The 16,218-nt window shown below is 39.4% G+C and overlaps 1 protein-coding gene across 11 annotated transcripts in view; it reads left to right on the plus strand.

The window, feature by feature from the left end:
* The window catches only part of PCDH15 (protocadherin related 15), a 1,468,744-nt gene that overhangs the window by 1,159,486 nt on the left and 293,040 nt on the right, over positions 1 to 16,218 (plus strand). For all 11 annotated transcript variants that reach the window (XM_075935032.2, XM_075935036.2, XM_075935034.2 and 8 more), the window contains 2 exons: positions 741 to 820; positions 10,285 to 10,378. In XM_075935032.2, the coding sequence (XP_075791147.2) occupies positions 741 to 820; positions 10,285 to 10,378 (174 nt within the window). The remainder of the gene's footprint in view (positions 1 to 740; positions 821 to 10,284; positions 10,379 to 16,218) is intronic.

Consider the following 16,218-nt stretch of genomic DNA (forward strand, 5'->3'; position numbering starts at 1 on the left):
GGTCCTAGAATCCACCTTCTCCTCCTCTTCGGCCGGCTCCAACTGGCCTCTGCCTGCAGCAGCTGGCCACAGGGACAGGGATCCCGCAGAGCTGCCGGGCAGAGGAAAAGTGCCTCCCCACGCCCGCTGCCCCCCCCCCCGCGGCCTCACATCCTGCACGCCTCCCCCCTCCCCCCCTGCCAGCAACAGGCTGCCCCCTCCCCTGAGCAACAGGCTGCAGAACAGCAGACAAAAGCAGCCTCTCCGCCCCTCCTCCCCCTATACATGCTGGGCTCCCTGGGCAAACAAAGACTCCACCAAAACAAACAAAGTGCTGGCCTCATTGTGTTAGCAAAAAAAGGACCCTCCTCCTAGAACCCTGGGTGGTGTGTGGAAATAAAGCTATTAGCTCAAAGCATGGTGCAGAGCTGTTTGGTATTTGATGAGTTACTCCTTTAGTCCTGAGTTTGTCACAGGGACAGAAATAGATGTGAAATCTTCTGAACAGGGGAACAGACAGCAAAACAAACATTAGAGGGGAGTTAACCTTTCCCTATGCTATCCAAAACTAAAAAAAATGTTTGGCTAGAGTTTCCCCTACAATACGTACCAGTTCCGACTTACATACAAATTCAACTTAAGAACAAACCTACAGTCCCTATCTTGTACGTAACCCGGGGACTGCCTGTATATAGATTGTAAAACACTAACAAGGTTTTATAACATCTATGACTAAAACATATTTTGATTGTTTTCTGTAGGCCACTGACCGAGAGGGTGACCCAATAAGATACCTCATCCAAAATGGAGATCCTCAACATGTTTTTAATCTCTCTGAAACGTAAGTGGAAAAACCCTTTGAATTTAATTTTTAATTTGTCTGTCAAATGAACATGTATATTGTGTGCAAGAGAAATGATTCCTAATTAGAGGAATTCAGCTGTTTGTTGTTTAGCTCTTATCTATTGGTGAGAGCTTTGTCAATGCTACTGAGCTCTGAAATTTTACCCAGGGGACTATTTATTTATTTTAAACATTTTACTAGCTAAAAAACCACTGAGGTGGAAAGATTCTATTTACAAGAGTGACCTGGGATTAATTAGGGCCTTTAAAGTTGTCAGCCACTTGCTAATGAAAAGGAATTTTTTTACTTACTTTCTTGCTTTGGAAAGTATTACTCTGTAATAAAAAAGGAAGATATTTTGAGCTAATACTTTAAAACTAGATATTGCAGCCACCAGTAAAAGGAGAAATATTTAAATTTAGCTCAGGTTGAAAATCTCCTAAATTCAGAAATGTTGTTAGACACAAGCACCATATAGTGCCTCCTATTCTTTTCAGTGGCTACAATTTACAGCCTGACATTCCACCAAATGTCATTCTTGTTCAAAGGGAAAGGAAAGGGAAGCTGACTTCCTGGTAGCAGAGAATAAGAAGAGGGTAAGCAGAGGTGGGGTGCGCTTTTCAGGAGCTTGTGTGTTAATATAATTTAATAGAGTTTATGCCAAGGAATAATTGAGGAATTGCAGAGACTCCCCTAGACCCGTGTTCCTCAAAGTGGGCTGTGGCCCCACCTGGGTAAACCACTGCCTTTTTGTTTAACTAAAATGTTGAGCCATTGAACCTTGCAGCTGCCACTAGTTGTGGTTCTCTGTTTCCAGCCAAGTGGGCCATGCTGCTTCCTGCAGTTCCCCTTGGCTGGAAATGGAAAACTGCAGCCAATGGGAACTGCAAGGCTTCCTGGCTGTAGACACTTTAGATAAATAAAGCAGTGTGGGCCCGCCAGTGGTTTACTCAGGAAGGCCCACACCCTCTTTAAAAAACACTTCCCTAGATCAATGTAAATATACCTAAATAAAAGAAAATAAATCCATAACATTTCAACCCATAATATGTTGATCAGATCAGCTAATCTAAATGTAATCTATTTTTAGGTAACTTTTACTGTGGTTTATAAGCACTGACAAAATTACGTAAAATACTGGGCTTCCTAATTGGCTTCACCACCTGATTTCAGCTTTGACCCTTGGCTCTTCCATTTTGATCCTAAATTTGGTTCTGATCCTGGGTTTTGATTCTTGGCTATCAACTCTGACTCTAATCATAAGGCATGACTACCGGTCCAACTGCTGGGCATGATTGCCTACATTCCAGCAAATGAGATTCTCTAAAGAGAGTCTTGTATCTCAGAAGAAATGTCAAGGCTGTAACCTGTGGGGGAGGGCCTACATTGTTTTTGCAAGAAATCCTATAGGTGTAACCATTAACTAACTTCACCTTCCATTACCAAGTTTTCACTGTGTATATGTATAAAGGTAGTTATTGCTGGGACAAGCATTTATCAAAAATATAAGCTTCATGTTTTATTATGACTTTTGTCTAATATCTACTAGCAAATAATTCGATAGGTCTTGTTGCTCGCCTCACTTCCTAAGGTTTGTCTCCACTTCAACAAGAGACTCATGGGTGTGGTCACAGCTGGCCTGGGTCAGCTGACTTAGGCTAACTGGGCTCAGATGTGGGCCTATAAAATAGCAGTATAGATGTTTGTGGTCTGAACTGAACAAAGGCTCTGAGACCCCTCAAGGGGTGTGGGTTCCAGAGCTTAGGCTCCAGTGAAAGCCTGAGTATCTTTGCAATTGTTTTTAATCCTATACCCTGAACACCACTAATATGAGTCAACTGACACAGACTCTGAGATTTGGTAACACTCTTTTTTTTATTGAAGGTTAGACATGACTTAAACTAAGAAATCACATTCTTTGTATCTTCACCCACATTGTTCCTGCTGGACACATCTATTTAAGATATTCATAATCTCAATAAATTGAGGACTTTTTAAATTAAGACCAAGACTAGGATTTTGAATTCAATCAGTAAATAAATTAGGAGACACTGGAGTTCATGGAAAACTAGTGTGTTTTGTGCTCTCATTGTGATCATCATCATCTTTTATTAATTATTATTTCTTGCCACTAGTCATTGGGATATTTTATTTTGCTTTAAACAAATACTCTTCATAACATCAGATTTTTAAGCATGATTTTGTTTGTCTTCTTTTTGCAATAACTGTCTCTCCTGTTTACGTGCAATGTGAAAATTGTCAAATCCCATAGAATCCTAGTCTATCTATTCTCTAGAGTGTACTTTCAATTTGGACATTGCACAGTGGCTTCAATGTAGACATTTGGCAGCTTCATTTTATCTGTTTATATATTTTCACCAGAGCTGTCCTGTGGATTTATAGGGCCTTACACAGTATTATTAGACAGGTCCCCCTATGCCAGATGGCACTCCTGAGGGGAGGGAGGACAACAATTTTTTAGAGCTGTGATTTTATAATCTTCAGCAACAAACTAATGAAATATTTTAAAGCAATGTTTAAACTTCTTGTCCTGTAGACTAACACAGTAAATTCAGAAACTGACTGTATATACTTGGAGTGTGTGGAGAAGGGGGGGGGGGGAGAGAGGGTTAGAAAATTCCTATTAAATGGCTCCATTACCACTTGAATGGCTCTTTCATAGGTTCAATGTTCTGCTTATAGTCCTGGCAGGCTTTTTCACATTTAGGTTAACTAGCTTTCCTCCAGAATAAGACTCATCAGACTGCAGCAGCCATAAGACAGGGATAAGAAGATGCAGGTGGATGGACATGAAGACTGAATAGTGCCCCACATTTTCAGGTGCCCTACACAGCTCCATATTCTGTGCATGTGTAAGGACAACCCTGATTCTCCTTAAGTTGGTTCTTATAGACATTCAACACTGTTCATTTTGGCTTTTAATTTTATTTATTAACATAGTGCATAAGAGCACCAGCTATGGACTATAGGTTGTACCTCCCTTTATTGGGGCTTTCTGGTCCAGAAACACCTGTGGGCTGGTAGGACCACAGATGTTCCTGGACCACAGAGCTCAGGTATAGGAAAGTCTGGCTGCGGGGAACAAGCGCAGTGAGGCCGCAGGGGCTGTGACTCAGCTGGGAGCCCTGTGTCCTTGGGGGCTAAGGAGAGGGAGCACAGCATGGAGTTCTGATCCCAGTGGCTGGACAGCAGCGGGGGTCTGGCCCCAGCTGTACAACTACTGACCCCGCAGCATCCTTGGAGTTCCGGCCCTATCCATGCAGCTCTAGCCTGCCAGGCAGCAGCAGGGCAGGGCTGATTCCCTAGCCAGGGAACAGCATTCAGCATGGACTGTGAGGGAAGGAACCTTCCCTTGACTGGCAAATCACTTCATTCGGGACTGGTCAAGTCCCAAGAGTGATGACCCAGGGAGGTCCAACCTGTAGTATGCATTGTGCTAGGTATTGTACAAATACAGGACAAAAAGGCAGTCTCACCCTCAGACAGCTTACTTCCTTTGGTGATTGGCTGAGCATTTTACCCCAGCAGCAGTCTCCATATCACAATTACATAGAGTCTCTGTAGAATGATTTGCAGTAATCTATCCTGAATATGACTGGATCACAATGGCAGGATCCTTGGAGAGGAAAAGATTTGCTTTCCTAGTCATCTTAAGATAGACGCTTTCCCTCAAAATTGTAACCATCTGTGTATCAAGAATATTAAGGAGCCCAGTTTGGTCTCTATGTTTTTTTATCTTTCATGCTCTGTCGCCTTCAACTGATGGTAATGTTAGAGTATTGGTGAGTTTCTTGAAGAATTTCTCCCTTTGTAACAACGTCACTGCTATCTTTTTTAGACTGGGTTTGAGTTAAGTTCTCTTAGTCTATCAACTGATTTTTTTCTAGGCATTGAGACATCCTGTGCCGGAAATAGATTGGTGGTGAAGAAAACAGCATTATATCTGTGTTGCTGGTAAAGGAATAGTGTCTCATACCCTGTTATAAATATTCAGAGATTTTAAGACCAGAATCATTATTGCTTCCTCTGACCTTGAAAGTATTCATAGCATAGGCCACATCACCCACAAATTCTTGGAGTCTGGCATCTTTAGATTGACGTAGAGTACATCTTTTTGACAGGAAATCTAAGCTTGATTTTTTTTTATTATAGTGGCAAAAGAACATAATATAGGAATAGCAAAATGTCGCTACAATTGTTCCAATACTCTTTTTATTGTAATTTACATTATATACTTTTCTTTAAGAACCCAAATGCATTTCAGGCCAACCCAAAGACTACTGAAATCATTTGAGAGACTCCCATTTAAACTAGAGAAGAATCAGGCTTTTAAATAGAAAGCTTTTTTGTATGTTTCAATGTAGATAATTGTGTGATTTTGAAAGCTTGTCACCTTTCAGGAACAGAAATTGGTCCTATAAAAGGTATCACCTCACCTACCCTGTCTCTCTAGTATAGATAATTGTAACATAGTATGAGTAGCCTAAGGTTGACTCACCACTATATACTCTTTGGAAGCATCAGTTATTGATGATGGAATAGTTTAAGTGCTAAATGATTAGCTAATTTATTGAGTGATTCAGTTCAACAACTAGAAATAGTTAAAAGAGAGGCACCATGAGACAGTAGGAATTAGAGAGAGCTGGTAGGAAGAGTTAGAGAAGCTCAGGGTCTCAGAGGGTATGTCTACACTACCCCGCTAGTTCGAACTAGCGGGGTAATGTAGGCATACCGCACTTGCAAATGAAGCCCGGGATTTGAATTTCCCGGGCTTCATTTGCATAATCGGGGAGCCGCCATTTTTAAAACCCCGCTGGTTCGAACCCCGTGCAGCACGGCTACACGGGGCTCGAACTAGGTAGTTCGGACTAGGCTTCCTATTCCGAACTACCGGTACATCTCGTTCGAACCAGCGGGGTTTTAAAAATGGCGGCTCCCCGCTTATGCAAATGAAGCCCGGGAAATTCAAACCCCGGGCTTCATTTGCAAGTGCGGTATGCCTACATTACCCTCCTAGTTCAAACTAGGAGGGTAGTGTAGACATACCCCAAGAGGTGAAGTTGTTTCTCTTCTGCCCCGTGTGCTCACAATAGGTAAAGATTTGGGGACAATACTTAATTATGCTGTGGGGAATGAGTATTTATAAATCACATTGTAAATAAGACATGTTGTACAAAAGTCTGAGAGGTAGCCATGTTGGTCTGTAACTTTAAACACAATGAGTAGTCCTGTGGCACCTTAAAGACTAACACAATTGTATAGGATCATGAGCTTTCATGGGTAAGACACACTTCATCTGATGAGTTGGAGTGGAAATAACAGAATCCAAGATATATATAACAGCAGAAGAAGTACCTAACAATTCTAGGACTTGTGTTAATGAAGCTAATTAAGGGGACTGGATGTGTTCCATTCATAGCTTTTGTTGTGAAAACGTGAATGTCAAAGGCAGGGGAAATTGGATTTGTAGTGCATTAATCCATTAATGTCTTTATTCAAGCCCAAGATAACAGTGTCAAATTTGTATATAAATTCAACACAAAGTGTTGAATTTGTACTTTGAATTTGTAAGTATTGTTTGTGTTGAGAATCCAGTGTGAGAGAATCCCATTCTGTGACTTCAGAAATGGTCTAGTATCCGAATGAAATATCAATTAACTTTTTTTTTTACTGTTTTCGGTATATCTCCCTTAGCATTCATGTCACTAAAAAACTAGATAATGCTTCCATTCTAAGGACTGACATAGGAGCTTTTTAAATTAAACTTCAGTTCTGTCTCCTCTGGCAAATAAACTGAATCTTATCTGTGGTAATTAGGAACCTCATTAGTTCCCCATGGAAAGTGATAGATATTTGATTAAAGCCCAAGGAATGACAATGGAATGCATGGAACTAAAAACCACACAGTCCATTTGACTCTGAGTAAAACACAAAATCTCATAATTAAATCATTTCTTGAGGTATGTTCAGTTATCTTCATGACATATCTGGAATAGATGAATTACAAATGTTAAAGGGGAAGAAAAGACTGCTTGGAACATGGCAGTATGATCTATAATAGAATTGAAAAAAATATTTTCCTATTCATTTGAAGTCTAAAATTCACAAATGATAAACGAGCTTTCAGCTGTACTGAAGTGGAATTAGAGCACTATTTCTTGTGGACATTTTATTTGTCACAAGTATATTTTTAATGTGGATCGCAATAATGAAATTTATTTTAACAGATTACCTGTATTAACATTTTATCACAATAAAAAAACAAATTTCTTAATAGGCAACATTCATGCAGAACTTATACAGACCATGCCAACCCAGTTTCCTTCTGTTTCGATTTTATTACTTTTTTTCTTGACCATTACTAAACCTTTATCATAAACAGTTTTATTACATTGAGATGATGGTTGATTCATTACCAAGGACAGTTGTGGGGATGTCACGGCTCAATTCCCCAACCTCGCACTTCGAGTGTAGATGATGGAAACCAGGTAGCAGAATAAACTCTATAAGAGCTTGTTGCTATAACTCCCAGAGACAAACTAGTCCAGTCTCAGTTTTCCTGAGATCCAAAGGAAAAAAAAAAGGAGATGGATCGCTGCCACCACCAACTGTCTCTAAAAATATAAAATAAACACTTTTCCAGGAAAGAAACCACTTGGAATCCCTTCCCTGAGACAAAGTCCTCCCTTCTGCTCCAACCTCCGTCTTGCTTGGAGTTGGGAAAACAAACAGAAATAATCCTCAGAGAACAATGTGGCTCTGCTTCTCCCAGATAATGTGGTTTCACTTAGGAACATAGGTTTAGGACACAAAAATCAACCAATACCAGTTAATCGAACATAAAAAAACACTTTTATTATTAAAAAAAAAACCACTGTTGCAAGCAGATGACTGGGTGTTAAAAACCATACATTGAAATAAACTCAAGGATTCTCCCTGGGCTGAAATTCTTAGTTACAAAAGAGAAGAGAAAAAAACAATTAACCAGCTCAGACATGATTTCCAGACCCCCAAACAAGGAAAACAATAAAACCTGATAAACTATCTAAACTTTTCCCTACTTACACATTTTAATGAATTAAAGTAGTCTGTTCCTGGGAGAGTCCATGTCTCCTGCTCTGTATTTGCTCTGTATTTGGGGGAAACTGCTGCTTGCTCCAAAGACAAAGGGAAAAAAAACCCTCTCATTTGAAATTCCTCATCTGCATTTCATCGGCTGAATGTCCAAAGCCCCCTCCCTCATCTTTGGTGCATCTCCAAAGTTCTCAGGTGCATCTCCAAAGTTAGCTTAACCCTTTCCTCGCTCTTCTGGTAAGCTAGACTCTTCCTTTGCAGCTTCTATTTATGACAGGGGATATGTGTTCTGTTTAAATGCAGTAATTAGTTTTCTCTTTTGTGCCCTTTAATAGACATCTGATCTTTTTTTAAACCTTGGAAGGGAGAAAATTGCTATCCCAGGAAATTTATTGCTGTTTTTTCTTTCTGGACTTATAAAAATATTGAAATAATTTTGAGGTTAAAAGTTAAATGGTCTTTAATAAGATTAATGTAATTACTAATTGAGTTCCCCAGTTTAGTGGCCTGATGCAAAGAGTGGTGGAAGTAAGATATATAATATTAATGTAGGTTTCCCTTAGTGGTTTAGTAAAATTCTGGTAATAAATTATTGCTGAATCAAAATGATTTGATGTTCTTCCCTTCTCCTAAAGAAGCGCTTAGAGATCCATGTGCCATTGCATTTTGTTTGCTTTGTAGCTATAAATGATCTATAATTTAACATCATCCTTTAATTTCCCCTGTTATTATGATTGAGACTGATGTTATCTTAAATTTTAGGGAAAAGCTCCTAATTCTTCCCATTTATTCTTATTCCACTGAACCCTATTAGTATTAATTAAAAGGTTTCTCTAATTTTATGACCAAAGCAAAAGTGCTAGTACTCTCTAATAGACTTCAGTCTTCATTGACAAGGATTATGGGGAATTTCCTACCCTAGAACTGCTTCTTTCTGGTGATAAAGAGAAGGTATTTTTTGAGAGTGGGGTGCCAGAAGAAGAGCTGCTGAATCAAATGGATAATAGAAATCCAAAAGGAAGTCTGTGGGTTAAGAATGAAGTGGCTAAGCAACAAATAAAAATGTGTCATCTCTTTAAGAAAAACTAACAGGATTAAGGGTAACAAATATTACACCTGCATTTTAAATAGTTCCAAGGGTCAATTACTGTGATACTTACATTTGTATTTGTCAAACTGGTTGAAATAATAATAAAAAACAGAATAACTAAATACTTGGGGGATCTCAAAATGATTTGCTCTAGCCAGCAAGGCTTCTGAAAAGGAAAATCCATCTCTCATAATTCTTGAGTGTATCAGTAAAATAGTGGATAACTAAGACGTAATATGCACTTATTTAGTTCCCAGAAGGCCTCTGACTAGGTCCTTCACAAGAGACTACTGAAGAAGCTAAGCAGTCATAAGGTGAGAGGCAAAGTATTGTCATGGATCAAAAACAGGCATGGAGACAGAAAACAAAGACTAGAATTAATGTTCAATTTTCATGATAAGAAATGGTTAATAGTGGGGTTCCTCAAGATTTGTACCATCACCTGTGTTTAATGTATTTATTAATTATCAGGAAAGTAGGAGGGCAGAGTAATGAGGCAAAATCTGCAGGTAAAACCAAGTTATTTGTCCAGGACAGGAGAGGGCTGTGAGAAATATCAAAGAGAGTTAAACAAACTTGGTGAATGGTAACATGATGATAAAGGCATGATGTCAAATCTCTTGAATGAATGACAGCTTTGTGTTATATAATCTTGTACATCATTCAGTCATTACTTTAATAAAAATTATAGATGTATACATTTCCATTATATGCAAAGCAATGCATGCTGGAAGGGAAAGGGAAAAACAAAACAAAACTACCAGTTCGCCTTCCATGGTTCTAATTGACTTTTCCAACTGAGGAAAGGAACCTAGATGTCATTGTAGATAGCTCAATGAAGACTTTTGCTCAGTGTACAGATGTGGTCAAAAAAGCTTAACAAGCTGTTAGGTTGCAAAAGAACACAATGTTTTTCTGTCAGTGCTATCAGGACTCTGCCTGAGTCTCTTTTGTGATTTATGACAGTAGTACAAACCCCTTGAATGAATAACAGCCTTGTGTTCAGTCTGGAACTATCTGTTTTATAATCCTGTACATCATTAGATCATTACTTTAATATAAATTATATATGTATACAACATAAAATAGTAGAAATACACGCATCATTTTACAATTATTAACCCACTCAAAACCTTCATCCTATTTTAATATATTCTAAAAGCTTAAGGGATATTTAATGAAAGAGGAACATTCATCTAAAACAGTAGTAGAACAAAAGTACTTGTAGGTTATCAAGACTTGTGAAATAATATTTTATGTTTTGTTTTATTGCTAGTTCTGGACTTCTTGCCTTAGGAAAGCCCTTGGACAGAGAAAGCACCGATCGCTACATTTTGATTGTTACAGCCTCGGATGGCAGACCAGATGGGGTGAGTTTTTATTGAAAGTATAAGTATTTAGTTATGATACCAAGACTGTTGGGAGCTGGGAGTACTATTACCATAGACATTTTATCTGAGTTTCAAATGAATATATGTATGACCTGCAGCAATTTCCCTATGCACTAGAAAGGGTTGTGCAGGTACTTATGCACCACTTTGAAAACATACCACTTGTACACTAAAACTAAAATGATTTTTCTTTATTCCACAATAGCAATAATATGTACAATAAATGTAACTGTTTGAGACATCCAGTTGTGTGGGATCTTATGACCATTCAATTTCTCTGATACTTGCAATCCGATCGACCAACTTGCTTTCTTCTGTACACCATTTTGAAAAAACTATCTTTTATTGTGTGCAGCCATATTCTGAGTCATTTTCCTTGTCCTATTAAATGTATTATTCAATCTTAGTTCAGAATTTGCACTTGACAAATACTGTTCTTGTTCAGTGTTTTTAAATACTCATAGAAATCAATTTTCACAAGAGTATTCCAAATTTTTATGAACCATAACAGGCAATTTTTTAAACTTGGAAGCATTGCAAGAAAATTACAACTTACACATAAAGGCTATGTCTATACTGTGGGGGTGAAGCGGGGGGGCGGGGGCTTCAGAAAAAAGATACATAAATTGCGAACCGCAATTTACATACTTTTTTCTGCTTGTTTTTTCAGAAGAGGTTTTTCTGACTTTTCTGTCTATATGGGGCCAAATGTGGAAAAACCTCTTCTTTTAGAAGATCCCTTAGTTCTTATAAAATGAGGAATACAGGGATGCCGAAAGAAGTTCTTGACTTCTTTTTCTGTATATTCTGCCAAAGGCAGTTAGATATTTGTGGCATTGTGTCAAGAAGTTAGATTAATCTATCTCTCATTACTTTCTAATGATTTTTTTAATTACCTAATGTTTATCCCATTTCTATTAAACTTTGTCCAATCCGTGTATTGGGGATCATCCATCTTCACTGTTTAGAAAAAGCCTTGCCCATACTTCACTCTATAATAAATAACAGGTGGTCTGTATTTGCTGGGAATTGTTTGAAAAGATAGCTTAAGTAATATTGGCTGTTGAGTTTTCAAATATATAAAGTGGATTGTAAAACAGCTCAATGAAAGAGTTTTCCAACTTGTATAGAGCTGACTGCATTTCAGAAATGCAATTTAACTGATGAGTAATGGGAAAATTGGGAGTAAACATCGGTAGAAAATGTATATTGTTTTAACATGTTCACCCAATGTAATAGGACATAAACTATAGAATCATTTTAGACAGTACTGCTAGAATATAAATTGATCCTATTCATGGAAATGGATCTGTAGTGCATAGGTTTTTAACTGACTTATGATAGCTCCAACAAGCAATACTCCTTTCCATTTTGCTGCACAGCATGTGTGACATCATTTTATCACTTGGATCCTTCCCATACCTTAAAATGCTCTTGATTGTTTGAAATACTGAGCCATGTTTCCCAAGTGATAGTCATTTTAGTATTGAGAACTTCCTGTGTAGTAGGCTTGTAGTTTTTGTATTGACCTTGAAATAACATAACTCACTTCCTGTTCCTGAAGCCCCACAGTACCAATGGTTAAATATTCATAGAGGACTTATAGCCAGTGATAGCTTCCTCAGTTATGGGTCTTATCCATAGATAGAACAACGACAGGTGAATGGAAAGATCTGTCAAGTTCAAATCATGTTGACACACTTCGATATTTTCAAGTAAGATTTCAGTATAGCCTACAATTGCCATTAGATGCTAGTAGGATTTAGAGAATGACCTCATTGCACCTTCAAGCAGGGTTTTGTCCAGCTTGCTGAATGAAAAAAATAATGCTTTACTGCTGGCCAGGAGAAGTGGGATGGAATGGAGAGAGATCAGAAACTTGAAAAAGGGGAGGAAGTGTTAGTGTGGTTGTTGGCTCATCCCCTAAGACAGGGGTGGCCAACCAGTTAGACACGAAGAGCCAAAAGAGCTGTGGATAATAGTGCAAAGAGCCACACATCTCTCCCCCAGAGCCAGGCACCTCCAGGCCCCCCCAGACTCAGCCCCCGTCCCCCCCCCCAGTTTCCCCCCACTCTAACCCAATGCCCTCCCCCTCCCTCAGAGCCAGGCACCCCCAGGTCCCTCCCATTCTAACCCAATGCCTGGGTCTCGCCGGAGCTGCCACCGTCACAGCCACGCACTTCTCCCTGCAGGAGCTGAGATGCATGCACAAAGTGGGCATGTGGCTCTGAATGAGCCATAGCCCTGAGAGCCACATTTCTGTGAGCAAGGAGCTGCATGTGGCTCAAGGTCCACAGGTTGGCTACCCCGCCCTAAGAACTTGAAGGACAGAAAGCTTCACAAGAGGCAATCTAGGATAGGGGAGCCTCTTTTTACATGGACTAAACTGAGGCTGCACCAACCCTCCCCCACCTTATAAGTGGTGTCTTGACCAAATTTGGCATTTCTTGCTTAGGCCTCAAACTAGCCTCTCCTCTCCATAGGAGCTGGGAAGGAATTTTCCCTCCACCACTATATTTGCGTAAGTTGTATGAGTGTTTTTTAATTTTTCCAACAGTGGGTTGAGGCTAGGGCTTTGTTAATATGTGGCATGAAGGAGTTAGGCTGTATGTTGTCACTCAGTATGTAAGTATGGAGCAGATGTCCAATGTATGTATTCCATAAGAAAGGTATCCTGGGACCAGATGAATGGCTTGGAAAAGGATGTAAAAAGGAGGGGAGTTGTTAAGGAATCAAACAGGGGCAGAGAAGAATCCCCTTTTTATTGCCCTCCTCAACCCCCCTATGAGAGGTCTCCAGCAATGGATTGGCTGGGGGACCTAGATGGGGAAAAAGGGGAGAGCTTGAGGAAGCCCCCAGGTAATTATTGATTGAAGATGGCTTAACTGCACTGTGCACATTTATCTGCTGAGGAGTCCCAGACATTCAATAATAAAATCATATCAGGTATCTCCTGTCCTTTGGAAATAGCTGGAGAAGCAAAGTATGCAGAATTTTTGTAAGAACCAAACAATCCTTTTCCTGTGTTGTTTAAGAACCTAAAATAATAATTGTGCATGTGTCCATTCACTAGTATGTGAGACTAGAATATATAGTCTACTTCAGAATCATTAATTTACTGTTCTTTGTGTTTAAGGAACACCGTAAGGAGGAGGCACTTGTTGTGGTCATGAAAGTATCTTAATTAATGCAGAAGACATAAAGCAATGATTAATAAAAAAATTTAGGAACTCTGAAAAGTGGAAATTACGTGCTGTTTTCTTGACTACTGAGAACAAGAAAATGTTATTTGCAGAAGGTCCTGTTCAGTGTTCCTCTGAGCTGCATGGCAGCACAGCTTCACAGGTGATTAAACAGCCCCTCCCAGTCAGTCAGCTCAGTGCACCCTGAGCCTCTGGCTGAGCAGGGCTGAATAATCACCTGTGAAGTTGTGCTGCTGTGTAGCTTAGAGGGAACACTAGTCCTATCCATTTTTCACATTAGTGTTCTTACAGAATGTCCAGAGTCTTAAAATCAGTATCTGTTCATCTTGCAATATTCTCGAAAGGCTATCACAGACTGTTAATGAAAACTGTAAAATACTGTGATGTAAAGTTGAATGATTTGTAGCACATTCCATCCTTACATTTATTTTTAGACAAACATGAGGCAGAGCTGGATAATAAAGTAATCTCTCTGTCCACAAGGCCGCAAGATATAGAAGTGTATCTTTGCTAGCTACGTCTCTTTCTTAAAGCATCTTATCCTTGGCTGAAACAAATCACCTAAATTACCTAAATTATCCTTTGGTATTTCACACTTCTTAGAAAAGTCTTTTATTAATTTCAACTATTTATCTACTGGCATATGTAAGCTAATTTTATATATATACAGCTGTAACTAGATGTTAGTGGATTCATGTAATTTAGACATTTTAGGATTTTCTTTTTTGCTTTAATATGAGACGAGGTGGGTATTAACAAAAGTACAACTACCGTATAACGTCTGTTAATTCTATGAGCATTATCTACATCACTTGATAATATATCAGATCCCTAGAGTTATTTTAATCAGCAATGGTCTCCAGCTTTAAGTCTGAGATCACTTTTTAAAACCCAAACACGCTTGCCCCGCCTCCTTCTCAGCCCTTCTCTAAGGCCTCACCCCTGTTCACGCAATCCTCACACACTTTTATCAGGCTTGGGGCAGAGGGTTGGGCTGCAGGAGAGGGGGATGCAGATTCTGATCTTGGGCTATAGGATTTGGAGTGTGAGAGGGATTCTGAGCTGAGCCTGGGACATGGAGTTGAGGTGCAGGAGGGGTCACTACTTGAATGTACTTGTTTACTTTCAGTAGATATGAAATGGAGATATTTTATTCACAGTGTAACCAATATCTGTTCAGAAATGTGTAACAAACCTTTTAAATATCAGTTAAAAAAGAGGAATATATATTGGTTTCCTATAAAATTGTTTTTTAGGACTACAATAATGTTATCCTTTATAAATTAACAGTATTGATATGACTGTATTACCTCAATATTTCATTCAATAATGTTTAAAGGTCATTGGAAGAGTTATTGCATTTTAATTTGATAACTATATATTTCAATGGTCATCACTACTTTACATTGTTATACTTCATAAAAATTACATGGCATAAGTAATTTTATATATACATACAAAGACACAGTTAGGACAAAGGGAAAAGAGGGGAGAAAGGCAGGCCTAGGAGATTAAAAGGCCCACTCCCTTGTTAACTAGAAGTGGGCTACTGCAGCTGAATCAGAGTCAGCTGACAAGGGACTGCCTGAGACCAATTAGCTGAGACAATGCTACTTGGGGCCAATTAGATACAAGCTGGTTCCACTTCAGGACTGCCTGAGACATTTTAAAACTTCCCTCTCTTAAAGCCTCCCAAGCAGCCACTAAGCAAGAGGCAGAAAAGGAGTGATCAGGTTAAGGAGGAGAAGCTGGGCTGTCTAGCCCACAGGGAGATGAGACTACAAGCTTAACTCTTTGCTGAGAGTAAGGCTGACTGCCTAGATGTGGCAGAGAGAGGGTACCTGTCTCCTTTCCCTTGGTGAGTGCAGAGACTATCAAGGGAAAGAAGGGCCCTTATATAACATTTTCCAACTGTCATCATTTATATAGATTAGGTATGTTAAAATGTGTTTATTTTTGTAACTGTGTAAACACTGACATTTACAGCAGATACACGTTTACATGGGAGGGCCAGGCTGGAGCTGCCTCCTGCCTCCCCGCCCCCATGCTGCTGCCTCTATGGGAGGCAGCAAGAGGGAAGGGGGAGGCAGTTCTTCTCGTAAAAGCCAGCTCCCCATGTGTACTGCCTCCCATTTACCTACCCCCCATGCTGCTGCCTCTGATACAGCGGGGACTCAGATGTTGCCACACCAGAGAGTCCCGAACCACAGAGCTTAAACCTGTACAAAGAACTCAAGTTTTATTTTTTACCAATAAGGCCCCAAATGAAGCAAAGAAATTTGGCTTATAATTTTCCTATCATGCAGTATATGGGGAAAGCTCTTACTATGTCCTATTGTGATTGAATAGGAAAAGTCCTATGAACTTCAGTCTGCGTCCATAGACTCCTTTGGTATTGGGAAAGAGTTTAATCTGAGCAGTAAATTGGGTTTTGTTCAAGAGCTCACCGGAGTAAATCTTTCATTAGAGAAAAAGATCAAGAATTATGACTGAAACGGAATGTTAACCTTTTCTCGCAAAACTCACAATTAGACTGACGTGGCTAATCCAGTATATCCAGATGCCCAGATTCAATAATCTGATCAGATATCATGTGATAGAAACCAGGGAGTTGAC

This window comes from Pelodiscus sinensis, chromosome 8, assembly GCF_052426305.1.
Source record: "Pelodiscus sinensis isolate ZL-2025 chromosome 8, ASM5242630v1, whole genome shotgun sequence".
Taxonomy (NCBI): Eukaryota; Metazoa; Chordata; order Testudines; family Trionychidae; genus Pelodiscus; species Pelodiscus sinensis.